This window comes from Papio anubis, chromosome 4, assembly GCF_008728515.1.
Source record: "Papio anubis isolate 15944 chromosome 4, Panubis1.0, whole genome shotgun sequence".
Taxonomy (NCBI): domain Eukaryota; kingdom Metazoa; phylum Chordata; class Mammalia; order Primates; family Cercopithecidae; genus Papio; species Papio anubis.
Window position 1 is genome coordinate 61,741,356 of NC_044979.1, and position 16,413 is coordinate 61,757,768.

The 16,413-nt window shown below is 32.7% G+C and overlaps 1 protein-coding gene across 6 annotated transcripts in view; it reads right to left on the reverse strand.

Moving 5' to 3' along the window:
• Positions 1 to 16,413, reverse strand: part of PCLO (piccolo presynaptic cytomatrix protein) — a 417,094-nt gene that overhangs the window by 68,119 nt on the left and 332,562 nt on the right. For 5 of the 6 annotated variants that reach the window (XM_031665281.1, XM_031665280.1, XM_021936115.2 and 2 more), the window contains exons 15-19: positions 15,786 to 15,910; positions 12,939 to 12,965; positions 5,142 to 5,235; positions 3,865 to 3,936; positions 1,497 to 1,677 (exon numbers count right to left, since the gene is read on the reverse strand). In XM_031665281.1, the coding sequence (XP_031521141.1) occupies positions 1,497 to 1,677; positions 3,865 to 3,936; positions 5,142 to 5,235; positions 12,939 to 12,965; positions 15,786 to 15,910 (499 nt within the window). The remainder of the gene's footprint in view (positions 1 to 1,496; positions 1,678 to 3,864; positions 3,937 to 5,141; positions 5,236 to 12,938; positions 12,966 to 15,785; positions 15,911 to 16,413) is intronic. The other variant, XM_031665282.1, reaches the window with a different exon arrangement.

Sequence of the window (16,413 nt, forward strand, 5' to 3'; positions counted from 1 at the left end):
TTGAAACTGTCTAAACTTTATGTTAATTCTGGGTCTTATATGATTCATTTATGCAACTGGTCATCATAGAGAACTGTGATTAAACATCTGGGAAACAATTTGGGGGAGGAAAGGCAAAAGGATGATAGCAATGAGAAGAGATAACTTTGAAAAAAGAAATACATTCTGACTAGCTTCTAGTAATAAATATGTTAACTTCTAGTTTCACCAAGCACCTCTGCTAATTCCAGTACAGGTCAGGTAGGAGACGGTACACAGGAGGAGTTTTAAGTAAAAACAGGATGAAGGATGTAAGTCACTAGGACATATTAAATGTGGAGATTGTAGAATCATGCCTCAAACCATTGTAGAGAATGTATGGATCACATATTTCCTAAGGCAGTCATAGAAAGAGATCTTTATACTAATGATCTTGCAGAATGTTAAGCAAGATAGAGTTGAGATGGCTAAGTAGAACCCATAAATGATCTATAAAACTCATTAATAAATAATCTACAGCACTCGTAGTCAGTGGTTTATGATACCAACTCAGTGGCCTACTGGACATGGACTCACTTTCTCATCTCCTAGAACACTTGCATTTATGATTCAGAGAATCTCATGTACAAAGAACCACTTTTCAATTTGATGGACTTTCCTAGAAAAGGTGACAAGGAAGTAATATTCAAGTCCAATATAAAAATTATATTTAATACTTATAAATAGTTCAGTATATGTAGGTAAGGTACCACACGTTTTATCCCACAGAGGCAGTAACTCAGTTTATGATGAGGATTAATGTTGTGTTGTAGGACAGCTGGTAATGAACCTCTCAAAGGAAAAGCTCATTTGAATGAGAGTGCTGTGCATATTTGCATATTGTCAAACCCAATGTATGGCACTGTTATTTAAAAAATAATAATTTATTAAAAAATTAGCTTGAGTTCAACATTTAGGAAAGACTTAAGTAAATTTCAGCATACCAATTGTTTTGATGACAAGGGAAAATATTCTTTGTATGATAAATAAAAAGTAGCATGCAAAATTATATTTATTGGGTAAGACAATATTTATGGACAACCAGAGATTCAACAAGTAGAAGGATTATACCTTAATGGTAATGATGATTATGTCTAGTCAATGAACCAGTAGGGATTTTTCTATTATCTTTATGAAATACCCAAATGCATTTTCTGAAATCATGTTATCATGGATTTTGAGGTGGAATAGACCAAACAGCTCATATAGTCCAACCTCCTCCATTTTACATGTTGGAAAATGGACAGTTAGAGAAGTGAAGATTACAAAGTCCTACACCTAAGTATGGGTGATGATCTGAGAATAAAGCCCATTTCTCCTGACTCCACATCCATCACTCTTTGCATGACATTATATTAAGTATTTTCCAGTCATGTCTAGTCTATTAGTATATGTTAAATGTACAAACATTCACACTAAGAAGATACAGAGTGAACAAATAGACACAGAGCTTTTTCTGCTTAAAAAATATTTCCTACCCTTTGATGGGTCAGGGAAGATACCATGGCTTCTGCTTTTGATAACAGATGGCTTTGGGGACTGCTGGCTGCTCTGACTGGAATGCGACTTGCCATGATCAATGCTTTCAGTCTGTTCTTTGAGAGGATACCACCTTGGAGTGTTATCGAGGTGAGATGTGCTAGATAAATCAATCAATACCTGAAAAAAAGTGTAACAAATCAATGAAATTTAGGGACTAAAGTACGTTTAATTCATTACTTTTTCTATGTTCTAAAATTCATTAAAGGATATAAACCAAGGAATACAGTATAACTTTTGAGGATGATGATTCTTTCTTCTTCATTTTTCTTCACCAATGATACTGGAAACAATGTCTTTTACATACTAGATGCTTAATAAATGTTTGCTTGAACTGAACTGTATAAAATTTTTGACTATTAAATAAATTATTTGGATATGATGTTAAAAGGGTCACAAGTCAATCTGTTCATAAAACAAAACTTCTTTTTGTTGTAAGAACTCATTTTAATCTTAACGGTGAAACCCCGTCTCTGCTAAAAATGCAAAAAAAAAAAAAAAAAAAAAAAAATTAGCCGAGCGTGGTGGCTGGTGCCTGTAGTCCCAGCTACGAGGGAGGCTGAGGCAGGACAATGGCGTGAACCCGGGAGGTGGAGCTTGCAGTGAGCTGAGATCGCGCCACCACACTTCAGCCCAGGCAACACAGCGAGACTCCGTCTCAGAAAAGGAAAAAAAAAACTCATAACTCATTCTAATCTTAAACTGGACTAGCAACCTTGAAAAATGTTTGATTTTAGTCACAAAAGAGACAAACTGGAAAAGAATGAGAAAGTTGCAATTATAAATTTATTTATTCTATTTTAAAACACACTTTAGTTCACATTTGAAATAGGGATATGACTAACACATTTTGTCGTGGTTTAATTGGCAACTTTTTTTTTCTTAGTACATTGGTGCATTTTGCAGTTGCTGACAGCTTAGATATGATGAGCTAAAAAGAAATGAAAACCAGACCAATGGATATATGCTTTAGGCTCATGTAAACATAAGACCATAAATTAGAGGGACTTCAATAAGTCACTTTTTTGAGACATAAAGTCAGACATAATACTAATCTAGAGTACTCTTGCCTAAGATCAAGATTCATCCAACTGGCTAGAGCTGGATGGAGCTGGAAGGTAAGGGTCAAATGCTCCGGTTTTGGTGAAAAGAGAGGTGCAAAGTCTTAACAACCAAACAAGGCCTTATTATCACCTTGATTACACAACCGTTTTATATAATCTCTATCAAAAGGATATCATATTTTGTAGGTTTTGGAGATTATTTTTAATATTCATTCATAACTTCTACCCTAAGCAGAACACTAAACAATATGTGTGTGTGTGTATATTATATATACTATATATGTATTGTATATATATTATATATGTATAGTATATATACATTGTATATATAATGTGTACATAAACATATATACACTATACATACAATTGTATACACTGTATAGTATACAGACACATATACATTGTATGTATATACACATTATGTATACAATGTATAATATATGTATATACAATGTATAATATATGTGTATATACAACATATAATATATAATCTACATTATACAATGTGTACATATCTACATTATACATATGTTCCTATGTATAAACAATGTATGTATTATGTTCATATCTATAAACAATGTATATATATCTATACATGTGTGTATATATATAATAGATTTAAAAAATCACAAGATTTGTTCACTCTACCAATTTCATGATTAGGTTATTTATTTACTTTTAAATTTTTACAAGTACATAGTAAGTGTATGTATTTATGGGGTATATGAGATATTCTGACACAGGCATACAATTAGGTTATTTTGATTCCTTGATGTTAATGTAAAAATTGTTTTTATTGTTTTCTCCTACTTGTAGTTTTGCTTCTTAAAATGTTTTCAGCAATTTTTCTCAGGAAACTTAATTATAAATAACAATGCAATATGTCACATCGAATCAATTAAAGAATGTGTAAATGCATTTTGAAAAGTCCAGGCCATTTTATAATATAATAAATTTATTACTTCAAATCTCATTTGGACTCACAGTATGATTGCATATCTTCCTATTGAAACAAAATTTCATCTTAGAAATTAATTATAAAGTACATCAAGTGATAGAGTGAAAATCATTTCTTGAGTTGGTATTAATCTACTCAAAGAGTAAATCAGGAAATACATTCTATCTGCCAAAAGATTTTATGCAGAAATGGCTATCTTACAAACTTCAGAAATATGCTTTGCATCATGCTTTAATTGGTGGTTTACCATAGCAGCAAATAAGGGAAAGGAAGTCAGAGGCTTACCTCCCCAAGGAAGTCGTTGGATGAAAATCTATCATAATCCCAAACTGTCACCTCCAGTGTTTTCTTCTTGAGCTATATAGTTCAAATAGAAACCTAATTAACCTATCTTTCCATCATACATTTTCATTATACATATACAGTAGACATATTTATTTTTATTTCCTTAAACTCCTTCCATTTATGTGAAAATACTTAAAATTTTACCAAAAACTATGTAGTTTAAATATATTAAATATTACATAAAATTTGAATGATTTTGCACTCTAGTGTTTGATCATATGGAACATTATTTTGTGAATAAAATGATAATTCTTATTTATTGTATCCCCACCTCATTTTCAAAAATAGAAATCAATTTATAAGTACTCTAAATATAAGAAATTCATAGATTGCAAAAACGTCTAGTATTATATAGATGAAGTATTTGGATTAGATGCTTCAGCAATTTCTAAAAAACTTAGTAGCATTGTCTTATTTCTGCAGGTGAGTTTATTTTAAATTCACAAACCCAGATTATAATTTATATCAAGCTTTGTTTTTGTAATCAAATTAATCTACTAGAAGACAAATTAAGAACCTCATTTTGAAAGACAGTTCACTTGTAAATTGGTTTATATGGGAACTGTCTTTGCAGTCTTCTCTCTGAATTCAACTTTATACATTTCAGTTATTGTCTGTTACTCAAGCAAAGTTATAAAAATGCAGATTTTCAGAAGCACATTAGTGTAATTTTGTCTACAGTTACTTATCTGTGGTGATAACCCTTTATACTAGTCATCATTTTGTGTTCTTCTACAGAGTTTAGCACCACAGTGCCAGATTCTTAGGAGGCCTCAATTTAGCAAAGAGATGAGATCCTAAAATATTGTCTGGTGCAGTAATACAGTTCTATGCATTGAATCTTATTTTTTCTGTATACTGTGTATGAAAGTCAAAATATAGCCAGTTGGAAAATATATTTCCCTCTCAAATTTGATAACTGTGGCTTAGTCTATTAAAAATTTTAAATTCTGTAATAATCAATGGAAAATATTCCACTAGTTTTCTTATTTTATTTGTTTATGTTTTGGCTGCTTTGTCAAAATGTGCACATTTACTTTCACCCTATGTTTAAATGTCACTCATTTTTTTTCCATTGTCTACATTTCTTACATGTATTTTACTCAACTTTTTCTGTTTGATTGGCAAAATGTATATAGATCCAATTTTTGAATAATTGTGCTATCACTGTACTTATATTAGCCTAATTCTGTCACCTAGAAATAATCTTTACATACCTGTTCCATGGAAATACTTTTATAAATTACTGTTTGATTCCACTCAGGATTAAGACTTTTCTGGACATATTTAGTCCTTCTCTTGTACTCAGCACTGAATTGGGAGGAAAGAAAGAGTTATCTTGATTATTCACCTTAGTTGATGACTTCACAGTTAAACTAAAGGACATGCAGACTATTCAAGATATTTTATTTCAAATCACTATATAATTATCTCATCATCCTCATGTCTTAAACCCTGAATGCACAGTGACAACTTAAAAATATGTTGGATGCTTGTAGTTTTCTTTGCCCTAAAGATTTTTTTTTTTAAAGAAATGCTTGTAGGTGTTCTAACTATACTATAATTTAGAAATCTTACTCTTTCCTGAACGTAGGAGATAATTATATGAACTAAATGGTAACATCAATGTTATTGCCCGATAAACAGTAATTTGGTGTTTAACTTTCCTATAGTTTTGCATGTATGGAAAAGCAAAACTAAAACATTGTAATGACTGTACTGATTGAGAAAAAGATGAAGAATGGCTGTTGCTGTGGCTGACATTCCATAAACACTTGTTATCTGATATTTAAAGTATATTTACCAACACTCTTGGTAAAGTATATTTAATGCAGTTATAAAGCAATTTTAATTAAATATAAATTTTTGGTTTATGTCAATATGTTATTTTACAATTGATGAACCAAATAAAATCTTTCCTCAATTATTATAACTTGGGACATTTGCATTAATCCTTGACTTTCCATTTCCTCTGAGCACCAATTAGAAGCTTATATGCTACACATTTAAAAACAACTTAATTTTCAAAGCATATCCTAATTAAGTCTGGCAGAACATGTATAGCTGTCACCAACTGATGGGGTTGAAATTAGATTACTGTCATTTGCTATTACCAAATGGTGCCCACACAGACAAGGCCTTTCTCTAACTCTCACTGCTTTTTTTCTGCATTTTCTGCCTAAGCTTATGTCTCACGTTCTAAATAATACTTCATCTCTGGTGGACACTAGAGTCCTGTAAACCAGCCTCTTTGTCTGGGAGTCTTTACATATGTCTGGACTTCACAAGTTGCCTTTCCTAAAAGGGGCTGGATCCTGTCCCTTGTAATCTGTAGTTCTATTCCAAACTATTGTCAAACTAACTCTTGCTACATTCCTGGTCTCAAATACTGCCATATCCTGGATGCCTGGAAATTTTCCCCAGCCACTAATTTACCTACACATTCTAGAGAAAGCTATTGAGAATCAAACTCCAGCTCACCACTTACTTTTAAAGATGGGCCTACAGGCAAGTACTTTCCCTGTCTCTCTGATTTTATTTTCTTACCAGTCAGATACAAGGGAAGTAATTCTTAACATTGACTGCATAATGGGATCACCTGAGTTCTGGTGGTGGGAGGTGGGTCAGTCAACCCTTCACCCACTTCCCTCTTAACCCTGCTTACACCCCGAAGGAAAGTCTGATGTAATTAGTCTGGGATGAGGCTTGAATATTAGGATTTTTGAAGGCTCCGAGGTGAATCTAATGTGTAGCCAAGATTAAGAAGCACCGAGTTGGTGTTTCATAACACTTCACAAGTCAGCCATTGTGAGCTGAATCCAATTGAAATAAAGCAGTGTTCCTCCCACTTCAACCAATTTGAATGTACACAATTTGACAGTTGTCACTCAAGATAAATTACAAACAATTTTAGGGAAATATACAGACAATGATTTAAAGAAAGAGGAGCTCTCATAGACTGTGGATAGGAAGTTTCTATATAGACTTTTTAGATAAATTTGTCAATATCTGGTGAAGTTTAACTTTATATACCCAAACATCCAAATATTCAAGTTCTACTAATTCCACTTCTACCATAAATTCTCCTACCTGTGAACAAGAAATTTGTTCAAGAATATTAATTGTAATATTATTTCAATAGTAAGCCAATAGAAGAAAGAATAAATACATTTTGATATATTCATTTCAATGAAATAGTAAGTGGCACTGAAAATCAATTAAATAAATTTTAAAAGCCTCCATATATCAAGATAGATATATCTTGAAAAAAGTTTTGATCAAACACTTAATATAGTATGGTATAATGGTACAAAGATAAAATCATGTGAAATACGATTACACATCATATATACATGTATATTTGACATATATATATTAATATTGTAAGAAAACTTGTAAATTATGAATATTAAATTCAATTTAGTGAGTTTTTTTGATGGACAGGGAAGTGATTTCAGAGAGCCTCCGGGTATTATCTTTTATTTTAAAACATCTAAAACAAATATAGCAAAATCTTGAGATCTGACAAAATTGGAGAGCAAGCACACAGATATTTGTTAGGGTATTTTCTATAATTTTTAGTAAACTTGAAATATTTCATAATGAAAAATTCAAAAATTTTTAGTAAGATACGTTGCTTTAAATTTAGTTTTGGATTCTTTTTTGATGGTAACATAGAATTAATGACTTAATTTGATCGCGATAGAATTCGTGTCTACAAAAAAGTGTCTACACAGAAATAATACATAGAAATTAATACATAGAAAGAGTTAATAACTTTGATAGTGACATAGAAAGAATTAGTGACTACTTTTCAGTTAATAGTAAACGTGGATTGCTACTTGAGAATCATGGCTATTCTCCTATGTGAATATACATAGGAAACAAACACATGGTAGTATGAGTTTTAAAGCCTCTGTTTGTTTTGGACTTACTTACCAAGGTGGTGAGGTTATGGAAACCATATTAAGATTTATCTAATATACTGAACAGTAATAAAATTATGCTTTTTAAGTTCTAAAAAATATGCAATTTGTTTAACAAGATGGGAATTAATACCAAATGCAAACCCATGTACTATCACTAAAGTTCTGGATCTGCCAATATATATTAAAATAGTCTGCAGTAGTATTGAAGTATCTTTGAAGGGATTTATCAGTCCCTATCTTTTCTTAATCCATACATGTGAATAATTGTTATTCAAGTTGTTCAAATCCACATTTAGTCTTTGTTTTCACTTATACACCTAGCAAAAATTATTGAATGCCAACTCCGTATCAGGAATTGTACATCTCTATCAACTAAAAAACCCTTGTATTGTATTGACATATGAGTATGTATTTAATTCATGCATGAAAAGCATTTTTAAAAGTAAGCATATTAAAATCATAACTAACATTTATTAAATGCCTATTCTTTCCTCTGGTAAAGTTCTAAGTGCTTTTCATGTATTAACTCATGTAATACTCATATTAACCCCATTTTACAGGTATTACTTCTTATTCCATTTTATAGGCGAGAAAACTTGAAGCTCGGAAAAATTAAGGCATATTGTCAAAGTTACATAGTTATTAACTGGCAGGACCAGGATTCAAACATAGTTAATTTGATTTTTTGCTCTTAAATAAATGTTATATGAACTCAGTTGATTAGGCCCATCATAAAATGTGACATCCATCTATTTTCTTAATTGCAGGCTTCACTACCTGAAGTATCGAGTTTGTCTTCTTTATAATCTAAAATTCTCCATCTCAATTTAAATATATAATTTTTATACATATAATATAAATTATGTATAATGTGTACACACACATTACAAACATTATGAGCAAGTTAGGCCATCTTTAGAGTTGCCTAGGGAAATCCTGAACAGTACATCCTAAGCGAGTGTTGTGGAACAATTAGGCCTACTTATTATAAATACTGATAAATACCTGATGTTTGACCATATACATTTAGAAATAACCTAAACTGATTGGACAAAAGTTAAAATGTTCATTTTAATAGACTATCTTAATCATAGTAATGAGTTTGATTCTCCAATTCTCTACAGACCTAAAACATCCATTGCCTTTAGAATTAATGAAAGTAAAAACAGCTTGCTCCTAAACACCAATGAAAGCCTTTGCAGTATTTTTTGCACTTGCATTTCCTGACACACAGAGCTGGTCACACGAAGCCATTCTTCAATAACACTTGTTTTATAACTACCATGCTCTGATCATATCGTACACAATTTCAATGAACTGTGTTGCCACTTAACACAATTTAAAAGTCTACACAAAATAGTCGTATCAAAATCTGTGGATTTACAAGTTGAAGGTAGGCAGGTAAACAGGGGGATTCTTGAATGTGAGCATAAAGTCAAGCTGAGAAATAAGTGGAGTCCATCCTCCCTTTCCTTTCTTGTCTAGTAAACACACTATATTCTCTTGAGGGAAGATTACATTAATGATTTAATATTAGGGAAATTAGGACAATTATATCTAATAATCAAAGAAGTTTATTAATAAGGGAAAATAAAAAGGTCAATACATAAAGATGGGACATGGTGCTTATCAAAAAATATCTAAAACTTCACCCCCTTGAAGTTTTGCCTTGTTTGTTTGTTTGTTTATTTTTTTGAGATGGAGTCTGGCTCTGTCACCCAGGCTGGAGTGCAGTGGCGCGATCTGGGCTCACCGCAAGCTCCGCCTCCCGGGTTCACACCATTCTCCTGCCTCAGCCTCAGTAGCAGGGACTACAGGTGCCTGCCACCACCCCCGGCTAATTTTTTTTTTTTTTGTATTTTTAGTAGAGACGGGGTTTCACCGTGTTAGCCAGGATGGTCTCCATCTCCTGACCCTGTGATCTGCCCTCCTCAGGCTCCCAAAGTACTGGTGGTTTATTTTTTTATTTGTTTTTATTGGCTATTTTGTCGTGCATAGGTATATCTACTTTTAAGGCTGTCTGAAAGAGTATTTGAAATTCAATTATTCTACTCAAGACCAGCAGGAAAACAGTTTCCATGTACATATTTTTTAATTTCAAAAGAAAAATTGAGAAAAGATAATGAAATTTGAAGGCTTCTTTGGTGTATCTACTTTTATAAAATAATCTAAAACATTGAAGGTATTCATTTCTAATGTTTTATCTGGTTTTCCTTTACTAAACTTACTACACACACACACACACACACACACACACACACACACACACGTTTTTCAAAATTACTCCTCTGAGGTTGCTTCTCTTAATTTAGAAAAAGTACAACCTGTATCCCATTTTGTAAGCTCTGTTTAATGGTGTAATGGTGTGCTTATTGTCTATCATTTTATTTTCCTCTTTGCTCTCTGATGGCAGAGACTATGGCTACATTGTCAATTGTAACCCCTGCACCTGGCACAGTGTCTGACACATAGTCTGTGCTAAGTAAATGTTCAGTGATCCTTAGAACATGCTTGTATATTGTTTTCCTTTAAAATCTATTGAAGTAAAATACGTTTTGGACATCATATTGTAAATATACACAACACCTGTACCTGCCTTCCATAGGTCCCAGAGGAAATGGTTTGATAGGCTACCAATGCTGTTTAGAGAAAGGTTCAGCCAGGAACTGGGCTTCCAGATATAATGATAGCTAAAAATAATTATTACATTCATAACAAAATCTCAGTAACGAGAAAATATTTTCACTTTGCTCAACAGTGTGATGAGAGAAAATCAGAACGAGGCCCTTCATGTATGCTCATTTCCATTTCTTAATTATCCAAGAGAAAGTATTGAGTTCATGCATGACCCAGACTTTTTCCTTGTCATTCTCTCACCTTATCTTGCCTGACATTTGGCCCTTCAGAGTTTGAGTATATTGATCAGAAGGTGGGAAGAAGAAAATAAAGAAGACAAGGAAACTATATCAGTGTAATTTTTAACTAGTTAACAGGACTTCATTTTTAATTTAAGAATGAAAGATGTATTACATTTTATTATTAAAGAAAGTTGTTTAATTTTCTGCATAGTATTTTTAAATAATTCAGTAGCTCAAGCATTCTGTACCTTTTTGTTGCAGAGATAACTAACCATTGGTTACATAAAATGTATGATACACGTTCCTAGCAATAATAATAACAACTACCATTGATTGAAAGCTTATTATGTTCCAGACATTATGCTTATCACTTTTGATGTATTTATTTCATGTATTTCACAGAAAGCCTGCGAAGGGAGCTGTTATTATTCCTATTTTGCAGAAGAGAAAAATAGTTTTAGAGAAATCTTACAGCTTCTAAGTGACAGGGCTAAAATTCAAACGCAAGTTCTTAAGGACCTCACTCATTGGCTTCTATAGTCTAACTTACAATGTCAGTACCTTGTCAATATAATTCCCTCTTACACTGACAATTCTCAAAGACATGGTGAAAGTGATTTCTAAATGAAAGACAAGAGAGTAGCTTCTAGATCTTTTAAACAGTTATCTAAGACATGCCATTATTTATAATTTATAAAATATTCTCTCTTTTCTAAGTTAAATACAATCTCTATCATTCTGATAATTTCCCCCAAGTTTCTATATATAAAAGATAGGGAGATTCTGAATAATGTGATTAATAATATCTGTTCTAAAAATAATACTATTTCTTTGAAACAAAACTAATTTTGCATATCAGCCTGAGAGACCTGGATTGTGTTCTGTGATGAGAGAACCAGCCATAACGAGGAATCTATCACAGTGTCGATTACATTGTTTGCCACAATTATGTGGCTGCAAGGAAACAAAAAGTTTCTGGGCAATAGCAAGGCTGTGGTAACTAATCCTGTTGTTTGAAATATTTACATATTTATGCTTTTAAAAATCAGAAATAGCCTCATTTGGGAAACAGCTCATTAGTAGTAAATGTATGAAATTTTAATGTCATAGACAAAAACGAATGCTGTACCATTAATAATCTGGGTGAGATTAAAATCCTCATCACCCTATTGCTACAGATCTTACATGATTTGCCTTTCCAACTAAATGACACATTTAATTTATAATGCAATGAGAGATGTGCAAAATAATGCTTTTGGCTATGTACTAAGAAATTGCCTTAGTTGACAGTGTTATGATGCAACTTGTTATGAGCTGCATTAGAAAACACTCCTACTATTGGAAACAAAGGAAGATTATCTTATTGCCAATATACTACAGCAAGCCAATTATGGCATTCTACATTGCACAGCAGAAATTTTGTGGGGCAGAAGTTATAAAGGCATGAAAATGTTTCAACATTAGGTTCAAGTGAGGGACCAAGTTCAAACACCTATTTTCTTTTTTCTTTTTTTCTTTGAGACAGAGTCTCACTCTGTCACCCAGGCTGGAGTGCAGTGGCATGACCTCAGCTCACTGCAAGCTCCACCTCCCAGGTTCATGTATTTTCCTGCCTCAGTCACCCGGGTAGCTGGGACTACAGGCACCTGCCAACACGCCCCCAGCTAATTTTTTGTATTTTTAGTAGAGATGGGGTTTCACTGTGTTAGCCAGGATGGTCTCAATTTCCTGACCTCATGATCCGCCCACCTCGGCCTCCCAAAGTCCTGGGATTACAGGCATGAGTCACCGCACCTGATGGGATACACACCTGCACTGGACATCCGGAAGATCCATTAATTACTTTTGAAAAGTGACTATATTTTTATTTCAATAGAAGACTCAAGAGAACTCATGATTATTATGTGAGAAGCTAAATGAGTTTTAGTGAATAGATTATAAATGAGACTTTAGTTATGTCTAATTTCATGGTAATAATATATTTTATTCATCGTTTCTATGTTTTTGATATTTTCTACTTTTCTGTGTTCTATTGCACACATCTGCTAAAGCTATTTAGAAATATGCTCAGAACAATTTGTTGTAGTGCTGATTCAATAGACACAAACATGTAGAAAAATACAAGTTACAGCCCATGTTGAAGTGCAAGTGAATGTACATAAAAATGCAAAAAGCATAACTCAAGGCATAACAGCATAGCTTGACACTGAAAGAGACACAACTCTACCTTGCATTCTGGACAACCATGACTTGACTGCATTGATTCCAAGAGCGAGAGTGAAGGGTAAAACAGGAAAGTAGAAAAGATAGGAAGAAAATAGTTAGGAACAGAAATAAGAAAGAAAATATGAAAATAATAACTAGAAGAGCTATTCCATAACATATAAATGACATGAGGCAGAAAATAATGCTAGAATTACAGTGAAAATAATACCTTGCAAGTGTAATACATTCCAAGGCCTCTGCTTGTCTAATAATTAGGAGTGTAATTGAAAGCAAGACCTAGGAATTGAATAGGAGCAGCTTATTAGCTGCCTTTGAGTCAAACCTCACCAAGTAGGGATGTTTTATTTGTCAAACCACAGGAGGATAGCTTTAGGTGGGGTGTTTGTTCTCCATTTCACCATGGTTCCCACCATTCCTTGTTGCTCACCCCAGAATGGACTGACAGATTCGTGTTACCTGCCTGTCCTTCATGATTCTTTAAGTTTGTAACATTCTACTTGACACATATCCTGTAATAAATAAAAGGTAGGTACTCTGTATTCCAGGATATCATTAGAGAATATAGAATATAAACAACAATGCTTTATCTTCATTCTTTCATTTACAAATGCTAATTACAGACAAATCCTTGGCAGTGATTTCCCCTTGTATCATAATATTGTGATAAATAACAATGAAGGTCTAATGACTCAAATCAAACATCAAATGCAGAATGAAGTTATCAGTTTGTTGTTATTCTTTTTTTTTTTTTTTTTTTTTTTTTGAGACGAGTCTCGCTCTGTCTCCCAGACTGGAGTGCAGTGGTGTGATCTCGGCTCACTGCAAGTTCCACCTCTCGGGTTCATGCCATTCTCCTGCCTCAGCCTCCCGAGAAGCTGGGACTACAGATGCCCGCCACCACGCCCGGCTAATTTTTTGTATTTTTGGTAGAGACAGGGTTTCACCATGTTAGCCAGGATGGTCTCGATCTCCTGACCTCGTGATCCACCCGCCTCAGCCTCCCAAAGTGCTGGGATTACAGGCGTGAGCCACCACGCCCGGCCTTGTTGTTATTCTTAAACTATGAAAGATATTGCCAAATTATAGTTACAACTACTATATATAGATATAAATGAATGAACATAAAACAAAAACTACCTGTTCCTGTACTGTGTGACTACTGGTAATCTCTACATAAAATTATTGGTTTTTCAAAATGTTCAATAAAGTAAAACTAGAGCAACCATACCAACAATTCCAAGTTTTTAAAATAAAATTATTGAGAAGGATGAAATTAAAAGCTGTGAAATAACTTTGACATAGCACCTGGCAATTTAAAAATTATTTTCAGAATATTATCTAATTTGGTTCTCCTGACAAGCTAAACATGATGATTCTGCGTACCTTGGCTCTCAGGGTTGACAAGAATACTGAATTTCAAAGAAATTGGTGATCTGCCTGTGGTGATATAAATACTAAGCAGCAGACTGAAGTTCAGCGTATAGCTCTAATTTGGATCTTCTTTAAACAAACCAACTACAGTCAAAGAATACACTTCACATAATTAAAATGCTTTTAAATTTGCCAGAGATTATTTTATGTCCTAGAAAATAGTCTATTTTGGTGAATGCTCCATGTGTACTTGAAGGGAATATGTAATTTGCTATTGACGGGTAGTATATTCTGTAAATATCAATTAGATCATCAAACCAACTAGGAAAATATTATGAGGCAACCAAACAATTATTTGAACAATTTAAATATGTGTTTATACAAGGTATTAAGGTTATTTTTAAATGAGTTTTATTTTTCAGAAATATATACTAAAATATTTGCAGAAATAATTATAATAGCTGAGATTTATGAGTGTATGAGGAAAAATGAAACGTGATTGGTCACTAAGTGATAACTGTTGAGGTTGCGTGATGGGTACATGGTGGGTCAAAGTATTCCTTCTACTTGTGTTCCACAGTGGAAAATTTCCAAGTTAAAGGGAAAATTCAAATGTCACTCCACAAATTAAAAGGAAAATGAAAAGAAAATAAAACCAGTTTCTTTAAATTACCAACTCAAAATTCTTTTTATTTTACCTCCATTTGTTGATCTTATGTTTCCATCTTGCTAATTTGGCTGATATGAATTGTTCAAGTGAAGGATAATAATTTGTAGGGTTCAAATCAGTGTTTCAAAACCATACTTGAGTACTGACTTATATACCAGATCACAGCAATTTGCCTTATGTGAGAGTTAAATATCTCCAAAAAACACTTGACTATATCAACAATTTATACATCACACAAGAGATTCAAAGAGATATTTTTTATTTATTTACCAAAGTCAATACTTCTAATATTACTTTGTGTTATTTTATAATTTTTAAATCAGTGATTTGGAAATACGCCTATAAATAAGGATACATCAGGGAACCCTTTAATCAACACTAACATATTGGGAAATACACATGTCCTATAAAAATAAACAGTAACTTGTGAGTCCTTGAATATCGATTTCTCAGATAAATTTGGGAAGGTAAGCCAATTCTTTAACTTTGACACAAATAATTCCTTAAATGATTTCATGGTGAATCTGATAGTTCATCACAGGAGTGATTTCCAGAATTGAAAGGCTGATTTGCTCTGTTGGAGGCTGGTTTCATTTTGATCACTGTTCTTCTAGAACCCTGTAAGGCTTAATTATAAGTTTTTAATTCCACCTTATTTACTAATTGGAAATAAATAAATATGACGTGTGGAGGAAAGTAAGGAAAAGATAATAAAGTCAATTAAAATGAGGTGCTGAAATTAAAGAATAGAAAACACTATACTATTGTTTTAAAACATGAGATGAAATACTTCTTCATTTTACTTACCCTCTCCCTGGAAGAAGGTACACTTTCACAAAAGGGTCAGAATAACCATTGTTGTCTCGAGGAACAAGATTTCTTGCTTGGAGAATATGTATTATGAGATTTCCAAGATCATAGTTAATTTGAAGCTTTAGGAGACAGAAAAATATTCCATAAGTTTTTTAAAGCATGTTATACATTATCATTCAATATTTACTAATATGTTTTTAAGAAAATTCTTGTAAGAAGCATCAACTTTCATTTTCATTTTATTTGAAGCCAAACAGACCAGTTAATGTCTAATTTAATTGAGAGCTCCCAGGCATATTTTAATTCCTAGCAAACATGCTGTTCATTCTTTCCACGGTGAAAAGGCCTGGCCTGTTTAAAGTTTATTTAGAAGGAAAATCATATATTAGAATGCTGGTTATATTTTTTAATTAAATTGCTACTCTTAGGAAAATAGTAAATGTTGTTAATGTTTATTAACAACAATTTCCAGAATTTTCAAAGAAATTAACTAATTGGTAAGTTATTATAAAGTATTATTTGCATTTTGCCAAATAATTAGCAGCGGGGTGGAACTGTTATTTAAAGATAAAGCTGTCGGCACTGAAGTGTAAGAATATTTAAGAATACACAGATTACTACC